This window comes from Netta rufina (genome assembly GCF_964035555.1).
Source record: "Netta rufina genome assembly, chromosome: 20".
Taxonomy (NCBI): domain Eukaryota; kingdom Metazoa; phylum Chordata; class Aves; order Anseriformes; family Anatidae; genus Netta; species Netta rufina.
In genome coordinates, this window is record NC_140144.1 from 3,408,270 (window position 1) to 3,418,094 (window position 9,825).

The 9,825-nt window shown below is 63.8% G+C and overlaps 2 protein-coding genes across 2 annotated transcripts in view; both read left to right on the forward strand.

Moving 5' to 3' along the window:
* LOC311217065 (uncharacterized protein) overlaps nucleotides 1-4,652 on the forward strand; it is a gene marked incomplete at both ends in the record, with an annotated part of 71,540 nt that extends 66,888 nt beyond the window's left edge. The window contains 15 exons of the mRNA XM_084298802.1: nucleotides 80-133; nucleotides 240-293; nucleotides 450-503; nucleotides 986-1,039; nucleotides 1,868-1,921; nucleotides 2,007-2,060; nucleotides 2,230-2,283; nucleotides 2,367-2,384; nucleotides 2,549-2,602; nucleotides 2,738-2,800; nucleotides 3,051-3,216; nucleotides 3,589-3,695; nucleotides 3,810-3,890; nucleotides 4,131-4,319; nucleotides 4,503-4,652. Coding sequence (XP_084154928.1) covers nucleotides 80-133; nucleotides 240-293; nucleotides 450-503; nucleotides 986-1,039; nucleotides 1,868-1,921; nucleotides 2,007-2,060; nucleotides 2,230-2,283; nucleotides 2,367-2,384; nucleotides 2,549-2,602; nucleotides 2,738-2,800; nucleotides 3,051-3,216; nucleotides 3,589-3,695; nucleotides 3,810-3,890; nucleotides 4,131-4,319; nucleotides 4,503-4,652 — 1,206 coding nt within the window. The remainder of the gene's footprint in view (nucleotides 1-79; nucleotides 134-239; nucleotides 294-449; nucleotides 504-985; nucleotides 1,040-1,867; nucleotides 1,922-2,006; nucleotides 2,061-2,229; nucleotides 2,284-2,366; nucleotides 2,385-2,548; nucleotides 2,603-2,737; nucleotides 2,801-3,050; nucleotides 3,217-3,588; nucleotides 3,696-3,809; nucleotides 3,891-4,130; nucleotides 4,320-4,502) is intronic.
* A 1,140-nt stretch (nucleotides 4,653-5,792) lies between these two features.
* Nucleotides 5,793-9,711, forward strand: SLC31A2 (solute carrier family 31 member 2). The gene is made up of 4 exons (XM_084299193.1): nucleotides 5,793-5,884; nucleotides 8,333-8,399; nucleotides 8,855-9,029; nucleotides 9,526-9,711. Exons 1-4 carry the CDS (start codon nucleotides 5,879-5,881, stop codon nucleotides 9,692-9,694), a joined length of 417 nt encoding a protein of 138 aa, XP_084155319.1. The 5' UTR covers nucleotides 5,793-5,878; the 3' UTR covers nucleotides 9,695-9,711.
* Nucleotides 9,712-9,825: the final 114 nt, after the last annotated feature.

Consider the following 9,825-nt stretch of genomic DNA (forward strand, 5'->3'; position numbering starts at 1 on the left):
GCATCCCTTGCTCAGCATCACCCCGGGCTCAGATGTCCCAGTGCTGGTGACAAAAACGTCTCCTCTCTTCTCTCCCCAGGGCGATGTGGGGCGTGAGGGGCAAGAAGGGGTCCCTGGAGAAGCTGGCAGGAGGGTAAGGGCGTGCTCGTCCTCGCGGAGAGCTGGGCTGATGGCGAGGGGGACGCGGGCAGTGGGGTCGATGAATTTACTGTGCTCTGAGTCTCGTCTCCTGTCCCCAGGGCAAGCGAGGCAAGGCAGGACACCGGCCCCCAAGGGGCCCCCGTGGACCCAAGGTACGTGGCCAGGGTGCTTCGGGTGCCTTTGGCTGTACCCAAAGGCTGGGCTGATAGAGGGACACCGTGGCACATGGCCAGGCCTCTGTCCCCCCCCCCCAGTTCCTCCCAGTCCCATCCTGCCCCAGCGGAGGGTTTCTCGCTTCTGCATTGCAGGGCCACCCAGGTGACGAGGGGCTGGCGGGGCCCCAGGGCCCACAAGGACCCTACGTGAGTACTGGGACCAAGCAGCGAGGTTTGGGGTGCTCCCTGCTCCCCATCTGCACCCTGTGGGTGCCCCCCATGACCAGAGCAGGGGCCTTAAAAAGAGTGGGGCTTCCAGGTGCTGCACAGCTCTCATCCTGCCTTACCCCTCCCAGCTCAGTGTTAGGCAAAAAAAAAAAGGCCAAGTTTATTTTCTGACTGTTGGGAGTTGCTTTTTCTCCAGTTAAATGGTAACGATAATAATAAAACAGCTTCGGAAATGGCACCGAAAGGAAAACAAAGGCAGGATGTTCTGCAGCCAGCCAGGGGACCTGATCTGTGTTTATAACGGGTTAGTGAAGGCGAGGAGGGATTGCCAAAAGGGAAAATGAAAGCTGAGGAATGCTTCGAGGTCGCTAAAAACACCCCAAATTCTCGCAGCCCTCGTGGCTCCTGAGTCCCCTCCTCAGCCACAGGCAGGGCCAGCGGTGTCGCTTCGTCTCTCTTAGGGCATCCCGGGGCTGAAGGGCATCAGAGGAGACCCAGGACCGAAAGGACCCAAGGTAGGTGACGTTTATGGGGCTGGGGCCCCGGGCACAGGCTGGCACGAGGCTGGATCCCTGCACCCCCTCCCCGCTCCCCGAAGGCCAGGCCTGCAGCGTCCTTGGTGCAGGCGGCCCTGTCCTCACGCCCCGTCCGTCAGCCTCCAGGCCATAAATACGAGCGACAAGCAGGCCCTGGGGGCGGGTGGCTGCTCGCAGCCTTCGGGAAGAGAAAGGCAGCGATAAATGAGGCTTTAAATTAATTGCAGGCTGAACCAGCAGTGGCAGAAGCTGCGGGCCCGGGCGTTCGCTGAGGCTGCAAGGGGCTGCCGGGGTGTGCTGGGGGGGTTTCTTCCCACAGGACTTAAGCACACGCAGAATTTTTTTTTTTATTTTCCTTGAGTTTTTCCTCACATTGAGTTTTTCCAAGCATTTCCTCGAGCCTTCCTAGGACAATATTTTACTCTGGGGTAAAGTACTCCCAGCCTTGCCTTGGCGGCTGAGCAGAGGATGGAAACGCTCCGCTAACAGACCAAAAGGGTTATTGATTTATTTATTTATTTATTGTATTTTTTTTTCCCCGGAAGTTTCTCAGGTGGCTGGCCCTGGGAATTTCCCATCCCCAGCCACCTGCCCGGCTTGCTGGAGGCCAGGAGCTGTTTGCCCCGGGGAGATGTGGCCAGGCAGACACCCCCTTGCCCCCGGGCAGCACCCCCTGTGCCCACCCCATCGAATACAGCCACCGGAGTGACCAGAGCGGGGTCTCTGGGGCAGGGTCCCCCCCTCAGTGTTGTCCCTGGCCACTTCCACCCCCCTCCTGGCCACCAACTCTCTCCCTCACTCTCCTAGGGCGAGAAGGGCAGCAGGGGCGACCTGGGGCAGCAAGGGGACGAGGGCTTCAAGGTGCGTGGAGGGCTTGTGCCTCTCTCCCCCCCCCGTGTCACCCCGCTGTGTCCCACCCCGTGTCACTCCCCTCCACGTCTCCTAGGGCAAGCAAGGACCCCACGGCGTCCCCGGGAGGCCGGGACCCAAGGGACTGCAGGTACCTGCGGGGTGGGGGGGGACAGGGCAGGGGTTTGGGGTGGATTCTTCCCCTTTTTGTGCAAAATACACCAGCAAAAAGCAACCTGGGGAAGGGGCTGGTAATAAGGGAGCAGGGCTGGGAGATGCCCCGTCAGGGCTGTGTGTGACATCCCTGTGTCCCTTCGTAGGGTGACACTGGTCCCCACGGCCCACGGGGGCTCCCTGGGCTCCCCGGGAAGCCGGTAAGTCCTTCGCCCCCCAGCACACGGGGGTCCGCAGGGCCGGCAGCCTCCCCCTGAGGCACCCCCTTGCTTTTCTCTTCCAGGGCTTGTCGGGACAAAAAGTGAGTGTGGGGGCAGCGGGCATGGGGTGAGCCCTGCTGCGGGGCTCTGTCCCCTCCTGTCCTCGTCCTGGGGGGTGCGGGACAGCCCCGTGCCCACTGTGGGGACATGAGGCAGCAGCTCAGCACCTCGCCTTTCCTTCCTCTTCCTCCTCATCTTCGGGCAGGGGCTGAAAGGTTCCCCGGGCCAGCCGGGACCCAGGGGCAAGCCGGGACCACCGGTAAGCAAAGCCACCGACGTCCCTCAGGGACCCGAAGTGGTGGCTGGTGCCACGGGGATGGGCAGTGCTGGTGCAGGCGGAGGAGCTGTGAGGGTGGCAGGGGCTTCCCGTGTCACCACTGTCACTGTCACCCAGGGTCCCGCCGGCCCCCCCGGCCCCAGCGGCCCCACGCTGACGCTGTCCAAGGAGGAGCTGCGGGTGAGTGGGGCTGCGTGGGGCTGGGGGGCTCCTGGCTCTGGTGGCTGCTGCCTGCTGGGGACAAAGGGACAGTGACAATGCCTCACGTCCCTCTGCACGAAGAGCAGAGCACGCAGATGGGTCAATCCCTCCCGTACCCAGCCAGGCTCCATCCTTGTCCCCCCCACACCTCCCCCAGCACTTGGCCGTGCTCCTGGCCAAAATGCCAGGGGGGCCAACGGGAGCTGGGCTCTGTCCCCGTGATTTCCAGCATCTCCTCCACCCCTCCGACCACCTGAACCGCACTGCGGCGCGGGCTCTGCTGGAGGCCCTGAGCCGCGAGCTGAGAGCGCTGGTGGAGCACCCCGACGGCACCAAGGACAACCCCGCGGCCACCTGCAAGGAGCTGCTGCTGGCCCACCCCAGCTTGCCCGACGGTACAGGGGACGCCCTGCGTTGTCCCCCAGCCCCGGACAGCCCTTCAGGCCAGGGCCATGGGGCCAGGATTCCCTCTACAACTGCCGTTAGGGGGGATGAGGATGGGGGGATGAGCTCAGCGGGGTTTATGGGCATCCTCAGCTCCTCCATGCAGGATGTCCTCCTGCACCAGCTCCAGCCCCGAGGTTTTGGGGGGCTGTGTGCGTGTCGGGTGCTCGTGGGCATGGTGTGCACGCACAGCAGGGTGCGGGTGGGTGCAAGGAGGGGAAGGCACACAGCACATCCCCAGCGTGTGGGTGTGCAGCCGGGGAAGGGGTGGCAGCCGTGTGCTGCCCTCCCTGTGCCTCCAGCCCCACTCTGCATCCCCGCAGGGCACTACTACATCGACCCCAACCAGGGCAGCCCCCGGGATGCCCTGCTGGCCTTCTGCAACTTCACGGCGGGGGGCGAGACCTGCATAGCCCCCGTCCACAACCAGGTACGGCCCCACGGGACACTCTCAGCCTGCATGGGTTGTCACGGCCGGGTCTTCAACCTGGCGGTGCCACCAACCCCTGCTGGGACACCGGGATGTGGTCCCCGATCCCCACAGGTCCCCATCAAGGCCTGGCTGAGCACCTACACCTCCAAGGACACCTTCGAGTGGTTCAGCGCCCTGCCTGGGGGCTTCCTGGTGAGTGTCTGGCCGGGGGGACATGAAGCCCTTCCCTGGGGCCCTGCCAGCTCCTGGATGCCTGGGCACAGGGTCCTGCTGCCTGTGCGTGGCAAAAAGCATCACCTTCTCCCTCAGCAAGGAAATTCAGAGCTGTGCTTTTGTAGGGCTGCCTCCTGCCCTGTCTTTGGGGCGTGGTGGGGGACACGGACCCTGCAAGCAGCCCCCAGCACCCTTCCCTCTCTCTCGTTGCATCTGCAGCTGGAGTACGTGGGCGCCAGCACGGTGCAGCTGCGCTTCCTGCGGCTGCACAGCCGCCTGGCCGCACAGAAGGTCTCCTACTCCTGCAGCCCAGCCCCAGAACGGGGCCAGCCCCAGCCCGAGAAGGAAATCCTCTTCCTGGCGGACTCCCGGGAGCAGAGCTACACAGCCACCCTGCAGGGCTGCCTGGTGAGCAGGGGGCTCGAGCCTGGAAGAAGCACCAGGCTCTGTGTGCATTGTGTGCCCAGGGCTCCGAGCTGGGCTTGGTGGGCTGGGATGGGAGAGCATCCCCGGGAAGCTGCCCCGGGCTGGGAGAATGGGGTGGTTTGTGGCAGGGGGACGTGGTCTCAGTGCCGCCCGCCCTCCTTTCAGCTGGACAACGAGTCCTCCATCACCGACACCATCTTCCAGTTCACCACCGAGGAGCTCTCCCTGCTGCCCCTGCGGGACCTGGCCGTGTTTCACAACGGCGACGCCTCGCACCAGTTCGGATTCACAGTGGGACCAGTCTGCTTCAGCTGAGACCGGGGACACGCACGCGGCACCAGAGCCTCCTCCCCGTCCCCGACCTGGCCCGGGGGGGATGCGGGTGGAGGTGGTTCTGTAGCTGCAGTGTGCCACGGACTACACTTCCTTCTGAAGTAGAAGAATACTGTTTACAAAAGTCATTGCTCTATAAATTATATATATATTACATATATATGTATGAGAATCGTGTAATCATGACAGCAGGAAAGAAAAAACAAAAGGCAAAAATGCTACCAGGGTGGGAAAACAGGAGAGCAACGGGCAGCTCTTCACTGGGGAGAGACATAAATGCTTGGAGCCTCGTCTCCTCACACCCCAGCTGTGTTTTGGGGCTGCGGCTCACATAGTGATGGGCACCATAAGGCACGGCAGCAGGGGTTGGAGCCCCGTGGTCCCCGTCCTGCTGCGTGCTCCTGGCCTGGTGCCCCTTTTCTGCTGGTCCTGGCCCTGTCCTTGCTGCTACCTGAGGGCTGCTGCCACGCTTTGCCCACCCAGGGCACAGGAGTGCATGGGGGTGTCACGGCAGGGGGAGGTCAAACCCTGCAGCAAAAAGAAGAAATCTCCTGCACAAGGCAGGGGTAGGAAAGGAGAGCGGGGACACGCCGGCACCACAGCCCTGGGCAGCCCGGGAGGAGGCTGGATCCGAGCTGGGCTGTGACAGGGTGCTGGGTGCTGGGTGCACCTACCCCGCCTGGAAAACCCCAGCCAGAGCTTCTGGCCAGCTTGGCAATAAATGAAGGAAGAACAAGCAGCTGTGAGCCAAGTCCAGTTTCTCCCCTCCGAGGCAGGGGGGGCGGTCGGTTTGTTTGTTTGCCCAGCAGCAGTGGTTTTGGGGGAGAACTGCACCCACCTCCCACCCCTCGCCAGCTGCCCACACCCGGCTGGTGGCTGCTGCAGGGAGCTGCGGAGGCAGGATTTTAAGCAGCAGCACGGAGGAGAGGGGAGGCTTTTAGTGTTGTTATCATTATTTCAAGCAGCAAATGCGGCCTGAAAACGCCAGTGCCAGCTCTGCCCGTAAGGAAAAACACACTCGGTGGCACGGCACGGCTCGGCACGGCTGGGCTCGGCACTACAACTCCCGGGGCGCTCCGCGCTGCGCGTCACGGAGCCGCGCCGGGCTCAGCTGAGCCGGGACGGGACGGGACGGGACGGGACGGGGCTGAACCGGGACAGGACGGGGCTGAACCGGGACGGGACGGGCTCCGCTCTGCTCCGCCACCATGCAGGTGAGGCTGCCGCCGTGCCGAGCCGAGCCGAGCCCAGCCGTGCCCGTGCCGAGCGCGCAGTGCGCGGGGGGCAGCCCGGCTGTGCCCGCTTGGCACCCACGGGTGGGGGCAGCCCCCAGCCCTCCCGTCCCGCTGCTGTGCGGGTGGGTGCGGGCACCCCCCGGCCCTGCCACCCCAGCCCTGGGCACGCTGTTCGCCGGCCCCCTTCTTTCCTGGGGACCCCTTTCTTCTCTGGGGACCCCCCTTCTTTTGGGGCCGGGGTCCCCCTGGAGCAGCCTCCTTTAAACCTCTGCTGTCGGATCTCGTTCCCAGGGGCCGTGCAGAGGCTGATTCATTTCCCTTGGCATCTTCCTGCAAAGCCTGTGCCGCGGTTCCTGTTTTTGTCCCGTGATTTGGCCGGGCTTGGGACAGGGACTGCGAGCAGCAGCGGCCCCGGGGAGCCGGCCATGGGGTGCGCTGCCTGCCTGCTCCTCGCACCCCAACGCAGGGTGTCCCTAAGGCGTGTGGGGCCGGGTGCCCTGGTCGGACCGGAGCAGCAGGGCAGCCAGCCCCGTGCCATGCCGAGCAGGCAGAGCTGAGTTTTTCACAAGAGGAGCCCCAGGGGTGAAGCCCCGACACGGCTGTGCCCTGCACGTGAGGAGCTGCAGCGTGGGGTGGTGCCCAGCCACCCTGCTGGGGTGCGTGAAGCCAGGCAGGGTGCTGGGTGCTGCCCACACAGCTCCTGGGGGGTCACTGCCAGTAAGGGGGGGCAGGACCAAGCCCCTCGGACCAGAATCCCTGCTGGCATGTCACCCCACGGCGAGGATTTGGGGATTTACCCTCAGCCTTTGACAGCACAGTCAGTGTGGCTGCTGTCTGAGGAGGGGTCACGCTGTGGGGTCCTGTAGGATGGAGCCACAGCATCACAGAAGGGTTTGGAAGGGACCTTAGAGCTCAGAGCCCCTCCAACCTCACCTTGAACCCCTCCAGGATGGGGCACCCCCAGCTTCTCTGGGCAGCCTGGGCCTGGGCCTCACCGCCCTCCGAGTGAAGAATTCCTTCCTTGTATCTAATCTAAACCTATCCTTTTAAATGGGGGAGAGGGGCAGGGTGCCATTGGCCCCAGCAGCATCGTTTTGGCCTCCCGGACACGCTGGGTGCCCAAGGGCACGGGGCAGAAGCTGCCCAGGCTGGGTGCCCTGGGACCAGCAGCAGTGCGGGGACCTTCTGCAAGTCACCCACGTCCCCACAGTAACGTTACCGCCGCCGTGCCCGGCCCTGCAGACTGAGGGTTGAAGCATGCAAAGGAGAAATAGTTTCATTTAAAGGCTAATTATCATAAATCCGTTGCCAAAGGAGGCTTAAAAGCATAAGCCAATTATACGTCCTAATGTGCTTTGGTAACGAGTGGCCACAGCGTGTAATTAGAGCCTGAGAGCGGCGCGGGCACCGCTCGCCCTGGGCACAGGGAGCACAGGGGGGGACAGACCTGGGCTGGGGGGTCCCAGCTGCTGGGACCCGGAGAGCTCTGCCAAGGGCAGGAGGAAAACCCAGCACAGGTTTTTGTGGCAAAGGCCCAGGAATTGGCAGCCGTGCCCTCAGCTCCGGGCGGTTTCAGTGGGGAAGAGCCGCGGGCAAGGCTTTCTCCTCCTGTTCCGACGTGGTGAAGCTCTCGGTCGGGTGCTCACCGGTTAAAGGCTCATCAGGGCTGGGCATGCCAGCACCGGGCGGCTTCGCTGCCTGCCTCGAGCCCTCCCCACAAAGCAGTCGTGGTCCTGGGTGGGTCCTGGGCAGCCCCCGGCAGCCGGAACCGCAGCAGCCTCGGGGCTTTGGCTGGAAAAAAAGAAAAATCCCGTGGGAGGTGCAGGAAAGCGGAGGGTTCCCGGGCTGGGCTGCAGCCGCCAGCCAGTTTCGCTTTAGGCTCCAGACGGCACCCGCAGCCCCTGTCTGCCTCCTCCTGCTCCTCAAGCCCCGGCAGCGTGCGGGTTGCTGGAGCTTTGGGCTGCCGGCTCCCCACCACAAGGGTTAGCTCAGGATTTCTCTCGCCAGCCCAGACACGGGCTGGAAGGAAAAAGCTGCCCTGCAAGAAGGCAGGAGGTACGTGCCGAGCCCGCTCTGCGTGGCTGGGATGTTGAGTTCCTCTTTCCATTTCGGGAACTGGACAAAAACTGCACCGCGTGCCTGCCCGGCACCTCACCGGGGGCTGTGCCGGGCGCAGGAGGGGCAGGGCCACCAGGGACCTGCAGCCTTTGAAGGCTGCAGCTCAAAGCAGCAAAGCTGCAGAGAAGAAAGCGGAGACGCACACACCTCACCTCTTGCTTTGATTCCGGGAAGGGCTGTGAGCAGGAAGGGGCCTGGGAGGGCTGTGGGGTGCTGGGTGCGCAGCCCTGCAGAAGTCACGGGGCCGTGTTTGCCGTGGTGCAGGCGGCTCCGTCACCCCCTAACCCCTGTCCTCGGCCTCTCTTGCAGATGACCTTCTTCTTCTCGGACACGGTGGTGCTGCTGTTTGACTTCTGGAGCGTGCACACCCCCACAGGTAGGCTGCCAGCCCCGTCCGTCCGTCTGTCTGTCTGTCTGTCTGCTGCTGGCCGTGCTCGCCAGCTGGGGAAAGGGCACAAAAACCACCCGGGATTTTTGCATTTCTGGCATTTACTTCTAAATAATGCTAGCAGTGATACCTGCTGGTGGGCTGGGAGCTGGAGGAGGGCACGGCCCCCCCACACCCAGCACTTAACAGTGGGGTTTTGCTGCACTCTGTGGGGCTTTGGGGTGGCCCCAGCCCCGCAGGTCCGGTCCTGCGAAGCGACAGATGAACAAACCTTCCTCCTGCGAGCAGCTGGCAAGTTTTTTTTTTTTTATCTTTTTCCCCATTGAAAAATATTTGTTCAGCTGAGGGCGAGCTGCTCTTTTCAGGGAAAAAAAAAAAAAAGGAAAAAAAAAAAGGAAAAGAAAAACCAGCTGCTGACTTGTCGGGGTCTGCTTCTGGGGCAGGGCTGGCGCTCTCCGTGCTGGTGGTCGCGCTGCTGTCGGTGCTGTACGAGGTGGTGAAGATGGGCAAGGCCAGGGTGCTGCACCGGGCGCTGCTGGCCGTGCCCCCCAGCCTGAGCCACGAGGAGCTGCTGGAGCCCGAGGAGGGGGACGGTGGCCATGGGGCCACGCAGGGCAGGTATGGCCCGGGCGGGGTTGGGCCCTGCCTGGTGCTCGGGGGTGGCTGGGAGGTGGGGACAGGGTGAAGGAAGGGCTGCGAAGGGGCTGCCAGGGGTGATGTGGCCGCAGGAGCCAGCCCTGGGGTGTCCCAGCCCCGTGGGGTACCCAGGGATGTGCCCCCGGTGCTTTCGGCTGCATCCAGTGCCTGCAGCCCCCGGGGTCCTTTTGGGGTGGGGACAGGCACTGCTCAGCTGGTGCAGTCCCAAACAAGGCTGTCCGGGGTGTTTCCTTCCCAACACAACCCTTTTAAGTCAAAATCTGGGTTTTTCACCTTACCTTTAATCCCAGCCGTGCCTGAGGCTGCTCCTAACGCCAGCCTCTCGCTGACCCCAGCCCCGTGCCCAGCTCCCTCCCCGTGCCCTACAAACCTCCCTCAGGTCAGTCCCGGTGCCCTGGGGGGGGCTGACACCCACATTTTCCCCTCGCTGACGGGGCTTTTGCTTCTCCCACCGCAGGTGGTTCCAGTTCCACGTGGCCCAGGCGCTGCTGCACGTGGTGCAGGTGGTGCTGGGCTACACGCTGATGCTGGCCGTCATGTCCTACAACGCCTGGGTCTTCCTCGGGGTGCTCGCGGGCTCCACCGTCGGCTACTTCGTGGTGTACCCGCTGCTCAGGGTGGGCTAGGCGTGGGGACCCCCCCTCGGGACATTGCGGGGTGCTGGGGTGTCACCGCCACGGCTGCTGGCTGCGTCCCCATCCCCGTGCCGTGCAGGACGCGGCACCACCGGGGGTGGCACTGGGGCCGTCCCCCGGCT